Source organism: Xiphophorus hellerii, chromosome 16, assembly GCF_003331165.1.
Source record: "Xiphophorus hellerii strain 12219 chromosome 16, Xiphophorus_hellerii-4.1, whole genome shotgun sequence".
NCBI lineage: Eukaryota > Metazoa > Chordata > Actinopteri > Cyprinodontiformes > Poeciliidae > Xiphophorus > Xiphophorus hellerii.
The window spans coordinates 12,410,375-12,428,598 of NC_045687.1; the positions used below are offsets into that span (position 1 = coordinate 12,410,375).

Consider the following 18,224-nt stretch of genomic DNA (forward strand, 5'->3'; position numbering starts at 1 on the left):
ACAGCCTCAATGTTATAGCGACTTAATCACTTATTAAAACAGATCATGACCACGATAAAATGATCGGATGTTGATCAAATAAATCATCCTTTGATTTTTTTTTATACCTTATACTCTGGAAAAGCATTCAAGCAGCTCCAAGTTCACCTAGGTTGGTAGAAATTTTCTACATAAAAATGACTCTTAAGAGCTGGAAGTAAAACAGGAAGTTTTATTTTTAAAACCAGCCCATATATTTAAAACTATACAGAAAGAGTTTATAAATGATACATGGCTGAATTCCTGTTTTAGTACTGTTACATAGAATTTTAGAACTGTTCAAAACAAAAAATATTTAATTGACAGTTTACGGTTCAGGAAAGCTTGTGTCAAATTATCCAACGTAAGACCTTCCAACAGTAAAAGTCAAGTCCTGTAAGCAGATGTTCAACAGTCAGAGCTGAGTAAAGAAGTGTAAAAATAAAAACACAAGGGTCACATTGTACTGAGTTAGCTGGATTTAATCCTTAACAGACTTAACTGTTTTTTGTAGATTTTTACTACAATAATTTATTACTTAAAAGCTATTTGCTTTTTGGTAAGCAGATGACCAGCATGCACTGAGTGCTAAGACACACTCTGTAGCCATGCGCGGTGTAGTTGGCAGACTGGCACATCCATAGATCCACGTCAGCAGGGGAACAGAGAAGATGATCCTTAGGATTTTTCACTACAGGTCTGGGTAGAAAGTTTCTTAGTCATCCATCCAAAACAATAAACCAACACTCCAAGTCTCTCAGTCTTCTGACATTCTTTACATTTATACTGTCCTTGCTTTGCGCTGTCCTCTTTGCTCAGTCGGGCTTAGTTCCAGGACGACCTCTTACCTTGGGACAACAAAAATAAAACAAACTTAAAATTGCTGCTCTGTAAATATGACAGTTGGAAGTATAATTCAATGAAGGAGAACAAGTACAACTGCCTATGACAGCCACAGACCAGATGACTATGAAGTGCCATGTTTTATACTATAGCACACATGAAGACGCGTCTAAAGCAACTACTTTCCACAAAAAGTCATACCCGGTTTATGGCTGTCAGGAAGAGCTAAATAATTTCTTTAACTTGGTGAGGAAGCCCTCCTCTTTCAACCCTGCTTCCTTCTCGACATGCCTGCTTTCCCCTCCCTTAGACTGCTCACCACTGCTGCCCCCACCTGGACAGATATTAACACTGCAACTAAGTACAACTTGTGTTGCAAAAGTTCCCATTTGTAATGGATTTTCAGTAGTTGAGGGAGGGAAAAAAAAACTATCTTGAAGTGAGACGGTCTTCATACCTGTGCTGGTGTTTGTGACTCCATTCACCGTCCCTTCTACATCGGTCTCATCCTCAGCAAAGCTCGTTAAAAGAGATTTCTGTCTATCTGTCAAAGTCCTACAAAAGAAAATTTATTTAAAGTTGTATTTTGGAAACCTCACAATTTTCCAGTGAACTCTATAGAGAAACAATGACATCTGTGAAGTCTCACTTTGGTATTTTGACTTTGACGTGAATGTAGTGATCTCCAAAGCCATAGCCACTGACGCGAGCAATTCCTTTCCCTGACAGACGGATCCTCTGGTCAGTTTGGACACCTGCAGGGATCTGGGGATAAAAGAAAAATTACCAGTGGATCTTTCAACTGTTAAAGTATGAAGTTATCATTTTTTAATCAGATTAAGGCTATCTCTACTTACTGACAAATTAAGCGTTTCATAAAGTCCTTGTGTTCTTGCCGTGCCTCCCAGAATGGCTTGAGCCACAGAGACGTAAAGATCAGAGTGAATGTCTGCACCTTCCCTCCGGAACACAGGACTCTTTTGGACCTGGATAAAATAAAGATTATACCAAAGAGTCTAAATTTTGAATGCAGCACACTTTATACTGTCAATTGTTAAATTTAAATTCACGCAAGATCATTTCTAGTCATGTCGGCTTTGCAGTAAATACCAACCCGAAATGTAATGAAGATTTCTTTCTTTCCGACTGGCATTCTGACTGTCTGACCATCCTCCACTCCTGACAGGGAAAAAGTACAAACAATAAAGCAGTTTGTTTTTAAAAAGGGATGAATTCTCAATCTTGCAGGTGAAAATTTGAACCGTCTCTGAATTATCTGGTTCCTGAGAAACGTTGCAAAGCTTTGCACCATGACTCAGTAGTTTATTTTATGCGACTGACTAACAAAAACAAGAGCATAGCAGTGAAAGAATTGTTGCTAAATGTTGTGTGCAGTTGACATGATGGTGGCAGCAGGATTATGCTGTGGCATGACATTGGTTACCAAGAACAGGGAAGTTGGTCAACATTGATGAAAAGATGGCTGAGGCTACATACAGGTGATCCTGGAGAATACCTGTGAGAGACTGATAAAGATCTGTGTGCTGAGGCTCAAAATCAACTCCTTGACCTATTGCCAATTTTTAGACGACACTTTCTTCAAACAGTGGTTCAGGTCAAGAAGACATTTGGATCTTTCAAAAGGACAATGATTTTTACACAGCAATCAATACCCTTCTCAAAACAAGTTAAATATACAGAAAGCTTCATGTTCTTTTGTGTTAGTAGTGGAAAGAATCTGCCAAATGAACTACTACTTTTTATCAATAGCTTTTTACTCAAAACAAAATCCTATATCTTGCGGAAAGGTTACTTAAGTTTTGTCTTATTCCAAGTGTATTGAGGTATTTGCACTAGAAACTAGACAGAAATACTTGGTAAGATTTTGTTTTCGCAGTGCTTGCAGGACAAAGCTCCATCACAGCCAAGTACCTCTGCATGGCTAGCCACTTAAGGCAATAAAGATGAAAAACTTCTGACATGGCCCTCTTCCTCACCTCACCTGAGCCTAATTGAGAACCTGTGGGCAGTTTTTAAACAGGAAACTTTTCCATTAATATTGGGCACTAAAATTAAAGACAAAAAGTCAAACTCAAGGCAAACAGAACCTGTAAGAGGCATAAAGTGGTGTTTTTAAAGCACAGAAGTGCTTTTAAAAACAGTTTACTTATTTATTGAAAAGTTAATGGTTAACTTCAATGTTACAAGATTCAGGTATTCCACTAAATTTCCCTGCTCAACTATGATAAAAAGAAAGAGAGAAATAATTTAGCCATACAGACTTTGTGAAGGATAGGGAGCGATACTTGAGTGTAACTGACCTGCAGGAACAGGAACAACCACAGTCTTCCTCTGCTTGGTTTGTCCAGATCCACGGCAGGTGTTGCAGGGAGTTGAAATAACTGTACCTTTCCCCCCGCAGCGCCGGCATGTGGAGCGCATCACAAATGGTCCTGTGTTTATTGTTTCCTATAGGTCGTGGGACAGGTCTCTTTAGAAGTATAATCTAAAATCGCATAGAAATTGTAAATTTTATGTAGGAGTTATTACCATGCCTGACCCGTTACAGTGGTGGCAGTGCTGAACCTTAGTCCCCGGCTCGTGGCCTTTCCCATCGCAGCGCTGGCAGGCTGTCTCTATGTTAACAGACATCTCCTTATTCACTCCCTTTGCTGCCTGAGTGAATGTCAGCTCCATGATGTACTACATGGAAAACAGAGAGAACTTCAGAAAAGGTGCTAAAAGGCAAACAGCTGATCACAGCATTGCTTGGCTTTCTGTAAATCTCACTAACCTCCTGTGGCTGATCAAATATGGCGTTGAAGTCTCCGAAGCCACGGCCTCCTGAGAATTCTCCAAAGATTTTGCGGAAAAGCTCCTCCGGGTCGACATGGCTGGCCTGTCCACTCCAGTACTGCTGCCCTCCTCCAGCCTGACCCGCCTCAAAACCCGCTGTACCGTATGTATCGTACTGCTTCCGCTTCCCTTCGTCGCTAAGCACCTGAGAAGACCAAAGAGCAAAGTTTAAATCCATATTAAAACTCATAGATGTGATTTTTCCCACCAAAACAGAAGGAAATTTACTTTAAAATATTTATTTAAGCTTTATTGTAAAAACTGAAAGCAAACCTCGTATGCTTCAGCCAACTGTGCAAATTTTTCTTTCGCTTGCGGGTCGTCTTTGTTTGTGTCTGGGTGATACTTTTTGGCCATCTGTGAACGAAACAAGACAAAAAATAAAAACCTTCTGTGATCCTTGCTTAGGTTGCCATTATGGATGTCCTGATCAGGATTATATCCCCTGGTACCAATCAGATTAATAAGAATGGGCATTTCCAAATACAGAGTATCAGCCCAATACTTTATTAAAACCAATGCTATGTACACATGCATAAAAGAGGCTTTAAAGTGTGGCAAAATACACACTTAAAAACAAAAATTGAGCTATTTTGTCTCAAAAGGAGCTTCTGCAGGATAGCCTTGTGTTAATCAAACAAGTATATGCTAAAGAGCTAGTCTACCGATAGCATGTTTTGTCTCTGTTTTGATATGACTCGTTCATAATTCCTCTTGTAATATATTTCAATGTAGTTCCAGTTCATTACATTTTCTACATTAACTGCAAACACTACAAAAGTATAAGACTGTTAGATTACCAGAACCAAGCTGATTCCTATGTGAATTAAATATGCTGCTGGGCTTAAAATATAGCTATGAACATGAAAGTAGGCTGGCTGTGATTTTATTTTTAGATATTAGACCGCACCAAATTGCAGCTCCGCATCTCTTTGGGATTGAACAGACACAAAAATCCCAGACGGTAGACCAACAAAAGGGATCTAGAGTCTAGCTACAATATTTATATGTGCAAATTCACATTTGCTTGCATGGATCATTTTGAAGGCTGATACATTTTAATTGCTAATCTTTCACGCTCTGCAGGTCAGTAATAAATTTAGCCATTTGGATGGAATGTAGCTTGTTTTGATGCCCACAACTTATATATTTAATAGCCGAGAAGCTAAAGACATTAGTGAAGACTTTGTGAAAATATAGAAAATAGTCAGGCAAATGTTAAGTTAAACTCATAAATCAGCAATAATATTGCACTCCCACATTTACCACTATAATTTGATATCTTAACATTGGGAGTTACAACTAAGACACGGTGCACATAAGGCGAGATCAAACCTGGTAGTAGGCTTTCTTGATCTCCTTTTGGGATGCGGTGCGAGGAACTCCAAGAATCTGATAGAAATCCTGCTTGCTGCCAGAAGAGGCGCTTGTATGGAAGGACAGCGTGAAGAGAGCATTGGGCGACTTCAGATCTGAAAGTTGCCCAGAAAAGCGAGAGGGTAAGTAAATGACATCTAGAAGTGTTACAAAGTTGCACTGCAGCTTGCTTTTCACAGTTCTTGGTTAAATGGTTCAATTCTGTTTGGGTCTTAGACCCAAGACCTATAAAAATCCCGATAAGCTTATACTGCAACAGTGTTTTGTTCTGATTTTTCTTTTTTATAATTAAGATATATGCAATCAGTAACTGTAGTAAAAAGGACTTCAAAGTGGCACTGGACTTTATTGGTTAAAAATAGGGTGTAAAAATAGGGTAGTGTTACAGGATTTCACTAAACTGTATAGAATTGATTTGGCACTGCTGTTTTTGCTTTATTTTACTTGGAGAGGAGTCAAACATAATAATTCAAGCATGACTTGCAATAGCTAACAAAGTTCAAACAAAATAGTCTCGTCTTTGCCAATGTCACTTAAAGACTGCAAAGTTAGCAAGACTGATTACATCACATTTGATCAACTACTTTTAGGTGGTTCGAGGTACATGTATAGATGTTAAAACCTTATTTCATCGTTATAACTTTTGTAGTTAGATATTAGTTTGCGGTTATCCGATTATTATAGACCGTGTCACTTGAGTAAAATTATATACGTGTAGCTTAGCTTATTTTAGCTTAGCTGATGTAGTTCTCACCTGACACCCCTCTCAATGTCAACGCTTTTCCTGCTCCACCGCAAAACAAGCTGCCCCCACGCCACAACTTCTCAGCTCCCACGGTAGAAAAACTCCGGAGGCTTCCATGGTCAGGAGACAGAACGAAACCGGCAGCTCGTCGAGGTCCAGAGGACACGATGACTGTAATCCAGCGTGAGGAGCTGCGAACGGCCGAGGACGCCATCATGCCGACAGTCGCCACCGCTTGAGAGACTGCGCATGCCTGGGAAAACGGTGTGGGCGTGCATAGGAAATAAAAACAAAAAAAACAAAAAAAACCGGTTTTTTTTGTTTTACTTTTTAGTAAATTATACATCAAGCACTATAGTTTTTGGAAAGAGAGTAAAAATATATTTATTTGCAAAAACAAATCACATGAAAAAATTGATGCAAACGTTTTATTCTCCGAGGTTGCACGTTTCGGAACACCGTGTCGTTTAACCACAGGATCGTACGTCGATATCGCCGCCATATTGTGAGTGGCATTTTTTGTTAGACATGCAAAAACTTCTAAAATCCCGGTCTGTTTTACAGGTTTGGGATCGAGCTGTGTTACTGTATGTGGTCTGTTTTGTTCAGAGCTTGGTATGTAGCTGTATGTACTTTGTTACATTTATTTTGGTAAGGTCATGAAAAAAAAAATTGTAAGGGTAGTTTTAATACACAACACCCTTTTCTTCGACCTACCTAAGTGATACCACTCTAATTTCAGTACAATTTCTGGCTACTCGTCCCACACCAAGTTACTTCATTACTTCATTAGATGACACACAAAAATGTAAACAAACTTTATTGTTGTCCGTCCGTCCGTCCATCCATCCATCCATCCATCTATTGTTTTGGTTTGTTTTCTTTTTCTGTATCCCCATGAAAAGAAGGTCTACAACTGCCACTGGTTTGAAGGGAAAATCGAAGACACCGCCCAGTCGTTCGGCTCGGTTGGTAGAGCAAATCGAACGAACACCGCGCGGAGAGCCAAAGCTGTCAGCTGCAGCAGCACTCTCAGCAGTACCAACCAGCTCGACAGAGACACCCGGAAGGCACGAAAGTCAATTTGGGAGAGCAATATGAATCGTTTTAAGACCTCCAAATTCAAAAACACCACTCCGAAGGTTGCCAAGAAAGAGGTGAGTAGTGAACCCGCTTTTGGATAGAACCAGTTCTCCTGGCTAACACTAAATTGCTGAGCTACTTTTGGGGAGAAACGCCTGCCTGTCTGCTTGCAAGGGATGTTGAACTTCCTGCCTCTGGGAGCCTGTAGTAAAGAGAAAAATATGAATGCACTTGCTACTAGTGCATATTTATATGTATTTGTTAGCCTTGTGGCTGCATTTCAGCAGCTGGCCTTCGTCAGATGTTGCAACGAAACCCATTGTTAAGCTTTTGTTTTACTGATTTTTAACAATCACTCATGGAGAAAGGATACGTATAAATTTCAGTAGTCGACATGTCTGGACCAGAATTCATGTGTCTTGCATACAAATATGCCTTTGAACCCATTAGTTCCAGGTTACAGCGCCTGCACAACCCGTGTGTGGAGCATTTTATGCAATCTACTACCTCCATGCAGACAAATGAAAGCCTGGCATGCGCACACACCCACAACCGGTGGATGTCCCCCAGTCTCTTCTCGCGCTGCTGGTGGTGCCTTGCTCCTGTGAATGCTGAAGCAATAATCCGTGTAGGCATGTAGCTGTTCCGACGCTGCAGCCATGTGCTTTCATTTCAAAACGCAGTGCAGGAGCAAAAATGGGACGAGAGACGTAAGGAGCATAGTGAGGCAAGCAAGGAGCGGTTGGAGGGGCTTGACAGGAAAACAAAGATGAATGGGTGTTGCTTGATTGAATATTCATAGATTAATTTGTCCAGCTTTCGTTTGAGGGAAACAGACGTTCTCTTGCATCACTGCCGAGCCAGTTTCTAATCATCTATGCAGATCTTGCTTAAATTGTTGAAATGTCTGAGGTCTTAGTGAAAACAAAGTTATACCAACATGCAGCGTTATAGAAAAAACGATAAATAAGTGTTCCCTGAGCAAAACTATTAATGCCTTCTGGATTCATACTGTTAGTGTTGCTTTTTATTGTTTTTGTCCCGCAGCTTAGCAGTAGTTAATGGAGCATGTTGTACACACATGCTGCTCTTGCCATGTTAACGTTATGTAAGACCTTTCTCTGCTGTGCAGTGAAAGGAGCACTTCCATTTCCTCCGCTCTGTGCTCGTTCTAAAACTCTAAAGTGTGTGCACACTCAGCTAGATCCTTCCTGTTTATTGCTGGCTTCTTTTTCTTTGACGGTTGTTGAAACCAACTTGGTCACATGCTCTCCTCCCTATCATTAAGCTCACAATTTTTTCCCCCCATGTGTTTCGTGTTATTATTATTTTTGCCTCTTTGTCTGTAAATGTAGGGATGGATCAACAATGTCCACGCTGGCTCCTTCTCCTGCCAGGGGAGGCACATCACAGCAAGCTCCAATCTGGTGGCTTTCAACACCGATCAGGCTGGTATGGATTTAAATTTGTGGCAAGATAAAAACACTGTCTTTAGATCAGACATCTGCAGCTGTTACAAATGAAAGAGACATTTTGCCCAATCTCCCAGCAAATATTGTTGATGACTGCTGAGCACCCTTAAAATTAAAATAGCCTTGCTTATATGTGTAAAAAAGAAGCTACACATTGTAAAATGAAAAGCAATTGTTTTGCGTGCATATTAAGCACAAAAAATAAGTCTAAACTCCCTTTAAGAGCACATAAAATAAATTTTTGATTATTAAAAATATTTGATGCAAACTAAACACAAAACAGAATTGCTTCAGTTTTTTCCATATTTTTGTAAAATGAAAAAAAGTTGCTTACATTGAAATAAAAAAAACACATTTTCAGATGAACAAAAGCTAATATAAAATATACCCTTGATAAAGAATAGAGATCTGAAAATCTATGTTCCTAGAAGCTCTTATTCCACTCCAGTTTCTATCTCTTTCTTTCCAGTAAATAACTATAATACTATTTAATCACATTGAAGTTTTTGGGTGTAACATGACAAAATGTGTAATGGCTAACGAGGTAGGAACAATTTTCCCAGGCAGTGTTCAGGCCTCATGAACTTTTCTTTGGTATCAGTAAATGGGTTTGATGGTGTGGTTTCTGCCAGGTTTTATGTGCTGCATGTCTCTCTAGGTGGTGGGATGGTGGGCCTGACCTCAGTCAGCCCTTCAGATGGCCAATGGACGGTCACCCAGATCTCCTGCCATTCCGGTACTTTTCTCTGTTTTTGTTTAATTTGATGTGACGCAAATAAGTACATGGGTCATTACCATTCAGATTTTGAGAGTGCTTAAAAACAATGTGCTTTTTATTATTACCAATTATTTATGAGTTATTTAGTATCTTAAAGCACATAAAGAGCAAAAATGTCTGCAAAAGTTATACTTGGAATATATCTGATATTCTGTGTAGCTTATTTTTAATGAGTTAAGAACATGTTGTGTTTTTATAAAATAAAGAAGTGCAGACAGTGTCTAAAAATAAAAGCCTGACAGATAGGACCCATACCATTTTTTTTAACTTGAGTTTTCTTTCCTCCTTCAGATCTGGTGACTGACATGGACTTTTCTCCCTTTGATGAGTGTCTCCTGGCAACCTGCTCTGGGGATGAAACGGTAAGCTCTGCAATGTCCTACTTTCTTCCCAACTTTGCCATTATTTGTCCCCTTTATCTCTCTTTTCTACCCTTCAGTATTCTCCAGAATATTTTTTCAATTTCCCTTTTTTCCCAAATGTTGTTTTCCTGACATAAAGTTTTTTGTGTTCTCAAAAAATCAGGAACATCTTATGATCTATTATGCACAATTATGATTGTGCATAATAGATCATAAGATGCATAATAGATGTACTCTGGCCTCATTGTATTTTAATTCACCTTGGAAAACTTCCCTAAAACCTTGCTGAGACCATCTGTCTTCTGACAGATGTTATGGTACAGTTTTTGTCTGATCTGAATGGAGTCATAGTTTAGTTGTAGTGTCATAAAAAAATAAAGTTAATAATTAAACCCTCTAGCATCACTTGTGTACCTGAATCTGACATTTCCCTGTGTTAAATCAATAGTCATCGCCTCTACCTGCTTTACCTACACTGAAAAGACGATGAATCAGCATTTGAAACCTTGACAAGACCATATGTTCACCTGAATTCTTCTCTATCTGCGATGGAGAAGAATGTCAAACATTCTAAGACTGTTGCCAGTAAAAACACATAGGAGATATTATCCTCACATCCGACACTCCTGTGTGTGAAGGTGAAGCTGTGGCGTTTGTGCGATCCAGAGCAAGAGCAACCCAGCAGTCCTGAACTGACTCTACAGTCAGGTCAGGGCAGGCTCGAGCTTGTGCACTTCCATCCCACCTCCTCGGGCCTGCTGGTTGTTGCAACCGCCAAGTCTCCTCTGATTTGGGACACCAGCAGGCAAGATGCTCCTCTTGCAGGTAATCGTGTTCAGAACGCTTTAGCATAATTTAAGTTTGTGTGCCCTGACAAAATTAAACTACATGTCTCAGAAAGTTTGTCTTGTTGTACATTATATATCATGTCTTCAGTCTGTGTCAGTTAAAGTCTACGTTGTGCCATGTTCATGTTGTTTTTATGTGTAGCAAAAATATGTCTTTGGTCTGGAGTGAAGCAGTAGGTTGGCTTTTTTTTTTTTTTTTTTTGCTGGAGAATGTCTGACTGACCTGCCTACATTTTACAGCCCTGTGGCTCTGTCTAAGTGCTGGAGCAGCAGAGGTAATATTTTATTTCGCAGTCCTGAGGCTAATCTCCTCAGGCTGGCCTCAGGATGCACTCACTGTACTCTGGCCTCATTCACCCCCACCCCATACTTCCCTCCCCTACCACAAACACTGCACACCCCCTCCACCTCCCCATGCCAGCTGACCTGGCTGCTGCTCTCTGCTGATCCAGCATCTCATGAGCTGCTCCCTCCACAGAGTCTTTCATTTCCTGCATTTGTTGTTGTTTTGTGGTCAAGGAGCTAAAATATAAGGTTCTTCCTTTAAAAAAAAAGAGGAAATCTTAATAGAAGCACCCTTTATTTTTCTTCTTTTTGTTTCTTGGTGTTACAAAGAAACTTCTCGCACGCTGTGCTGTGCTCTCTTCTGACACAGCAGTGTTTTGTACATCAATGCTTAAAATTTTCACACATTTTTATGTAAATCATACTCTCTCTCTTTGTCCTTTTCTGAATTGTTTGGCTTCCTTTTTCCTTGTTTTCCTGTGGTGACGTCTTCAGAATATTGTTTTTTTGTCGCATCTCTGTGTTTGTTGTCATTCTTTGTTCATTGTTCGTGTTGTCATGCTTCCTCTTTTTCCTAAACTTTTTCCGTTCCTGTCTGATCTTTATCTTGCTGTGTGTGCTGTTCCCTTTCGCCTTAAATTGGTCATCTATGTTTGCAGCCTTGGAGCAGCACAGCGATCAGTTGCAGAGTCTCAGTTGGAAGCAGGACGGCTCCCTGCTTGCATCCTCCAGCAAGGTAAGGCTAACTCAGTGCACCAAGATTAAACAGGAGACATGAGCATTGCCAAATTTGTTTTAATTTATCTTACAAATAGACAGTTTCACAGACACTTTTAGGATGATCTTGAGACTTATTTTTTGAGACCGGCTTTGGCTGCTCTTCTACTTATTTATTTTTTTAATGTCTTGTATCCTTAACTCTATAAGAGATGATGTTCATTTGGCATTCTCTTTCTCTCAGATTTGTGCACACCTGTCTAAAAATGCCAGGATTATGTGATGTTAAAAAGGAAAGTATTATAAATCATTTCAAAACTTTGCTCTACTACAGTGTGACATTTATCCTGGAAAATAAGCAATTGTGAGAAAATGCGTAAAAACAATAAATACAAAAAGATGACAATGACCTTGATACACACCCTCACATGTTTATACAAAGTCTCTTTAGTTCACTTATAACATCAGTTCTATTAACCACAGGTAATGCTAATGAATAGGACAAGATTAAAGAATATATGTAGGAAAACATGGACATAAAAACATCACTTTCCTCCAAAATTTATGTTAACATGTTGAAAGCGAAGAGGCCACCAAAAAGCCGTTAGCAACACTGAACCAGCTACAGAGAAATCTGTTTTCTACATGTGACAACTATCATTACTTTACCATATGTTTAGACTGAAGTGTAGAGTTACAAGTCAGATAACAAAATATCCATACCTGCCTAAAACCTCTATAACTGTAATCCTGAGTTATGGTCAGAAAACATACATCATTCTGTCATGTTGCTTCTCTTGAATTGACCTATTATATTGTATTGTAAAAATGATTTCCATTACATTTAATTGAACAGCACTAAAGACCAATCAGTTTTGAAACCAAAAATGTGTCACTTTTATTAGAAACTGAAAGATGAAGACAGATTTGATCTGTGTAGCATCCTAATGAATCCAGATCCGCATCCAAGTCAACAAAAGAACAACTCCTATAGTTGTTAATTTTTTAGATGGGGACATTACCTAAATCTGATAGAAAATATATGTTGTCTGGAGATTCCCTGACGATTTGTTTGGTGAACTTTTTTTTACATAAAACTAACAAATACTGGCTTGCGAAGATGTAACATGGTAATGAAATTCAGCCTAAGATTGAATGTTTTAATTCATTAAAAGATGCTTCAGCCAAGTATTAGATTGAGCATGTGCACATTTATCTAATGAAGTTCCTAGACTTTATATATACATATATTTTTCCATTAAAAGGTTAGTTTCTTTTTTAATGAAATTTTACAGGAGATACATTGCATTAAATGCCCAATCTTTAGTCATTTTGCACAGCACGTTTAAAAAAAATTTTTTTTTTACAAATATTGGCACAAGAGTGACCTCACAAAGATATGAATGGCATAAAAACTTTTTAAGCATTTAAAGAAAGTAAAGTAAATGTTTAAAAACATAATTTTTCATTAAGAGGTTTATTTGGACCCTGGAGCCATTTGCTGCAGTTACAGGTTGTCACCACTAGATGCTGCCACTGAATCATTTACACCTTTTCAGTTTGGAGAATTAAATCAAAATGTCAACAAGGTGAAGCTCATAAAAGAGGGTGGGAATGGCATTCCGCATTGGATTAGGAATTATTGAAACTTTTTCAAAGGAAAACGGGGAAAAACTTTGATATCAGTTCAATGTAAAAACTTTAATTACCAGTTTTGTTACAGCGGTGAAACAGTAATGCCAAAGACATTACTAAGGGCCTGAGGAGATTTTCCTAAATGAGATTGGAAAACTGCTTGGAAATTAAGAAGCTAATGGAAACAGGCTGTGTGTGAAGGTTTAGTCACTCGGGACTGTAAATCTGTCTCATCGCTATCTGACCTTGTGATCTTCTGTGGTTCACAATGGTCTCCTTGGTCAAACACTTTTCTGTTGCAAAGCTCAAGTGTTTTACACATATTTATGTTGAACATCGTAAAGCGTAAAGAGAGGGTAATTTATTGCTCAAGATAAAAAGGTCCTTCTTTATATTGATGGGCTTTCCATTAGGTTATAGTGAATTAACAGAAAGAGAAAGAAGCTATTAAAATTGTTCTATAAGTACAATGTGTGGGACGTTACTGTAAAGATACTGCTCAATAAAGGAGAATATAATTGAAAAGATATTTTATTTCAGTAATTAGTTCAAAAAATGAATCTATATTTTTTCTGTTTTTTTTGATTAGCAATGATCTTCTGTGGTTCACAATGCTTGTTGAGTCTCAGTGACTTTCTGCTTGATAACTGTCAAGTCAGCAGTGTTTTTACTGTTCCTATGCAATATTCTAATGGTACTATTTTGATGCATTTATATTTATAAATTCTCTTTCTTTGTTCAGACTTATGACTTATATTTAATTTAATAATCCTAACTGACCTAAAACAGAAAAGTTAAGCTTGATTCAGTTATTTGGAACATTAGGGCGATTTCAATTATTGAAATTAACTTTTTATTGATATTCTACTTTATTGAGATTCATGTTTGTTCTTTGACTTATATCTTATTACCTAACTAGAGTGACCTTCTCTTTGCGTTGGTGCTTTGCTGAAATCTCAGTGGCTGATGGGAAAATTTGTACAAGGCCACTGGATCCTACATTAGACCATGTGCAATTATGCTTTCTCATCCTTGAGAACAAATGACCTTTGACATAGAAATGTACCAAGTTCACCTATTTAATAGGTATGATTGTTGGTTGGTTGCCCCTAGTTTGTCTCTCTCTGACAAGTAACAAATGACTCCAGCCATCACAGGATTTGTCCAAACCATGACATTCCCGACAGGATAATCATCCTAATCAGAGCTACAAGCTGTACTGATGCAGCCTGAAAGAACAAGACACCTGAGAAGAAGGCGTGGGCGTGTGTGTGTGTTTGGGGGCCTCTAAGTTTTTAGCCATGTTCAACTCTGGTGTCATTTAACTAAAAGGGCAGCTTTCACTCCTTTCAATTGGAGTTATTAAAGCAAATAGAGCTTGCCAACATGTGGGTCCAATCCCCGTCTCCTCTGTAGGGTAAACACCGGTGCATGGGCCCTGGGTGGGGGAAGATGAAGGGAATACCCCGTCCCCAAAGAGCAGTAATCATGACAGGCTTCATTTGGACTGAAAGAAAGGTGTATTTATGGCACATGTGTGGAAAAAAAAAAGAGATTCTGTAAAGTGCAGGCAAAGCTACAGGTAGTGTGAGTGACAAACAGGACCAACTATTATGCTGTCCAAACACCATGCTGTAACGAATACTTGATAAAGAAGCTACAGTCTCAGCAGGCTTTGACCCGAGTAACCACGGGAGACTGGGAACAGCAGTCTGGCAGCACCGTCTGTTTGACGAGCGCAGCGACTGATGGAGAGCGCTGCTGGGTGAAGATTCCCAGCGTCTGTGTGTGTTCGGTGCACAGTGAAAACTCATCAACGGCAGCTTGAGAGTGATGCGCCGCCTCTTTGATTAAACAGCTGCTGCATAAGCACACCCGCACAAATCCAGACACGGCCATGCAGGGCTCCCATCTGTGCATTTATGAGTTTAGGTGGTATGTGTTTTTCATGTGTGATATTGTTAGAGGGATAAGAGAGAGTGATTGTTTGAGTCTGTGCATTTGTGCAGTTGTTTGGTGAGCACTTCTGTTCATGAAAGCCCCTCATTTGTGTATTTGCACAGCCAGATATTGTCCTCCTTTTTGTGTTGTTTGCACTGCAACACTTTGGTTGATTATGAGACCCAAAATGCTCACTACTATGCACCTCTGTAAAACACAGTGTGTGTTTTGGATCACAGAGTACAATAATTTTGAGTCTTTTGAGCTATTTCTGTACTTCTTTGCAATTTAGAAAATGTAACTGATTTAGAGTTTATCTAACACATTCAGGAGGTGATGGAGTTGGATGAAGGTTGCAATAATCAGGTGCTCATGCATTTGCATTGTCCATATTCATTTGTGTGTTCTTGGTATGTTCTAGAGACGGAAGTGCTCCTTGTTTAACTCCGGGTGTCCTGTCGACGATCAGGGCTGTGACTGATATTCTCAGTCTACTACAGCAGACATGGACAGAATGCTTGGAAACCACAGCTAATCTATCCCTAGCAAAGTATTTGCCATAATGTTATGTTATTTCCTGTAACAATGCTTAATACATAATAGGGATGATTTTCTGCCATAGCTATTAGTATTTAAGAAATAAGATGAATTTTTAAAAAATACTCAAACTCATCAGAACTTTCGACATGTAATCATTTATGCTCTTTTTAAAATTAAATTGACTTTGTAGTATAAAATAGGCTGTTGTGAGGATCTATGCTATATTTATATTTTTATGCAAGTACATTTGTATTTAATTATTCCAAAGCATAATTGAAGGAAAGTCCGCAGTGAAGAACATTTTTTATAATAGTTTCTGAACCATTCTAAGCTACAATTTGTCCGATTGTTTTGTTTGTTTTAAGAATTTATTTTTGGCTCTATTTCCTATTGTTTGGTAGGGAAATAACAGAACAGGAGGCTGTGAAAGAGGAGAAAGACATGCGGTAAAGGTCGACAAGATGAAGCTTGAACCTGTGATGGCCGCATTCAGGACTGAGGCCTCTACATAAGGGTCGCACGCTTTACCCGTGCGCCATCACTGTGCTCCGTCTCAAAGTTTTTAATTGGGTTTGCAAGAAATAAATTTACTGGAATTGTAAACTAAAGCTTGGTGGAAAGAACAGGTGGAGTCTTACCCAAAGGTCATGACGAGGAGATTTGTTTGTGTGTTGTTCCTGGACTGCTCTCTGAGCCCGGAGCTTACTCCCAGGTCACAGAGGCCTGAAGACAGACCTCAAAGGGCATTATATTCGTGGGTGGGCTGCACAGACAAAGACAAGTCAGACACCAAAAAAAAAAAAAGTGGTTCATTATTTATACCAATGTTTACTATTGATGCCAAAAATTGCAAATAGATGCATCTTTTAATTGCAGAAAGGATCAGAGTGGAGACAAGGTAAAGCTTGTTCAAATTCTTCCAACATGTGTTTTTATGTGAAAGGATAACAGGATAGAAATCACAATGATTCTTGTTGAGTGTGTCCAAGTGGAGTTTTCTGTGTTATAGTCAGCCTCCTGATTCCCTTTGACATGTATATGTTAGGTGTGGCATGGTTGAGCCCAAGTGCTTAGAAGCATTACCTGCTATCAGCTCCATGTGTCAGGCGGTTGCTGTGATCATAGTCACTCAACAGTATTGAGTGACACGGCTGCAGACACGCGCATCCTGCACAGCCTGATCCCATTAGGCATCATTTCCTTTCAATCACATACAGTTCCCTGTGATTGGCTGCCTTGGCAGAGACTGTGTGTGTGTTTTAATAGACTGGGGTCAAGGCATGTGAAGGCACAGAGAGGTCACTGGATTTTATTTGCCGACGATGAATCAGTGAGATTTTTGCTGATTAAATGACTAAACTCTGAGCAATTTTGTTGTTCTTTGTTTGAATTACACTAACGAGGAGGGACCATTTGTTAATACTTTCAATATGCATCATTAATATTCTAGTTTTTTATTTGGGTTGCATGAAAATACTATTGCCAAATGAAAAGTCTGTAATTTCTTCCACATTTTCTGTAAGGCGATTTGAAATCCCGATCTTAAACAAGCTATCTGACCTCTCTTACATGTTAAACTTTTTACTCCTCAGCTCGCCCCTTATGTTATTTCAATTTAACTTCAGAATCTTTTTATAAATGCAGGTCTGGGAATGAAAGTAATCATCATGCAGAACAAAGAACATCTAGGTTTTAGAGATTAGACTTATTTGAAATTTATTTGATTTGCTCGATGGTCGGGTCAGGCTTCTGTGGTGCCTTTAATGAGCCTACAATACACACAGCACAGAGAAATCCAAATGAGAATCTGCAATATCAAGTTGTGTCAAACTTATTATGGTCTAAATAGAAGAATTAGCAGCTTACTCTGAGAACAGAAAGAAAGTAAGGTGCAGATGTTCCTTAGACTCCAATAAGCAGTGCACTGCATAATTAAAGTGCACGTAGCTCTGCTCTCGTCAATCACACATCTAAGATGAGTTGCACTTGACTCACCTTGCAGTTACAACAAGCGACTAAGTAGATCTACAGTAGAAGATGTTAAACAGAAGATGTTACACTGCTTGGTCATATTATAGTCTACAAACAAAAGCAGTAAAAGCCTAATTAAAATGACATGTCAGGTTTACTTTGGACTTCTATACTTAATGTTAGTTGAGTCCGATCAGGCTTGGACACAATGCCTAAGGGCTCAGGCTGGGTCGGTTGGATATTTTAGGCCTGATCTAAACTTTATTAGGCTTAATCTTTAATGGTTTAAGATTACTTCATTGTAAGAAAAGATGCAAAAAGTTTGGACTTTTATTTGTTTTTCGTTTGTTCCATTCATTCCTGTTCTTATTCATAATTAGAATGATCCAACTTTTCACAGATATGCATATTCAATAAGTAGGCCTACTGGTGAAATCTGCTTACCTTGCAACTGTAACAGGCAACTATCACTGTTTCTCAATTTTGATAATCAAGGACCACCACTGCCCTGCATGTTATAGGTGTTTCCCTTCTGCTACACACCTGGCCTGAATAAATGGGTGATTAACAAGCATCTGCAGCACTTGATGGGATGTAGGTGCTAATGCTATCATTTGAATCAGGAGTCCTGGAGCAGAGAGAAATCTAAAATATGCAGGGCAGTGGTCCTTGATGACTAGGATTGAGAAATGCTGAACTAAACAAGCTAAAAAAGTTGCTGCATCATTAAAAACAGTTACTAGACAGGAAAGT

At 39.0% G+C, this 18,224-nt stretch overlaps 2 protein-coding genes across 4 annotated transcripts in view; one reads left to right on the plus strand and one right to left on the minus strand.

Annotated features, from left to right (window-relative positions):
• Window positions 1-482: 482 nt before the first annotated feature.
• On the minus strand, window positions 483-6,090 carry dnaja3a (DnaJ heat shock protein family (Hsp40) member A3a). 2 transcript variants are annotated; one of them, XM_032586961.1, is made up of 12 exons: window positions 5,849-6,090; window positions 5,053-5,189; window positions 3,991-4,074; window positions 3,656-3,862; window positions 3,412-3,564; window positions 3,183-3,330; window positions 1,976-2,040; window positions 1,719-1,847; window positions 1,511-1,626; window positions 1,319-1,416; window positions 1,063-1,195; window positions 483-866 (listed from the first exon to the last, which is right to left on the minus strand). In XM_032586961.1, the coding sequence occupies exons 1-11, from the start codon at window positions 6,054-6,056 to the stop codon at window positions 1,077-1,079; spliced, it is 1,464 nt and encodes a 487-aa protein (XP_032442852.1). In that variant the 5' UTR covers window positions 6,057-6,090; the 3' UTR covers window positions 483-866; window positions 1,063-1,076. The 2 variants fall into 2 exon arrangements, with proteins under 2 accessions (XP_032442852.1, XP_032442853.1); XM_032586962.1 differs by lacking the exon at window positions 1,063-1,195 and having other exon boundaries at window positions 5,849-6,089.
• Window positions 6,091-6,844: 754 nt separating this feature from the next.
• LOC116735223 (mitochondrial import inner membrane translocase subunit TIM16-like) overlaps window positions 6,845-18,224 on the plus strand; it is a 120,498-nt gene continuing 109,118 nt past the window's right edge. For both annotated transcript variants that reach the window (XM_032586958.1, XM_032586956.1), the window contains exons 1-6: window positions 6,845-6,996; window positions 8,278-8,374; window positions 9,053-9,130; window positions 9,464-9,534; window positions 10,173-10,359; window positions 11,327-11,403. In XM_032586958.1, coding sequence (XP_032442849.1) covers window positions 6,937-6,996; window positions 8,278-8,374; window positions 9,053-9,130; window positions 9,464-9,534; window positions 10,173-10,359; window positions 11,327-11,403 — 570 coding nt within the window. In that variant the 5' untranslated portion in view covers window positions 6,845-6,936. The remainder of the gene's footprint in view (window positions 6,997-8,277; window positions 8,375-9,052; window positions 9,131-9,463; window positions 9,535-10,172; window positions 10,360-11,326; window positions 11,404-18,224) is intronic.

Coding starts and splice junctions, on each gene's coding strand:
- dnaja3a (XM_032586961.1), bottom strand. CDS start 6,056: ATGATGGCGTCCTCGGCCGTTCGCAGCTCCTCACGCTGGATTACAGTC. Junction 5,190..5,848: donor GACATTGAGAGGGGTGTCAG/GTGAGAACTACA, acceptor GGCAACTTTCAG/ATCTGAAGTCGCCCAATGCT. Junction 3,565..3,655: donor TATTTGATCAGCCACAGGAG/GTTAGTGAGATT, acceptor TTTTCCATGTAG/TACATCATGGAGCTGACATT.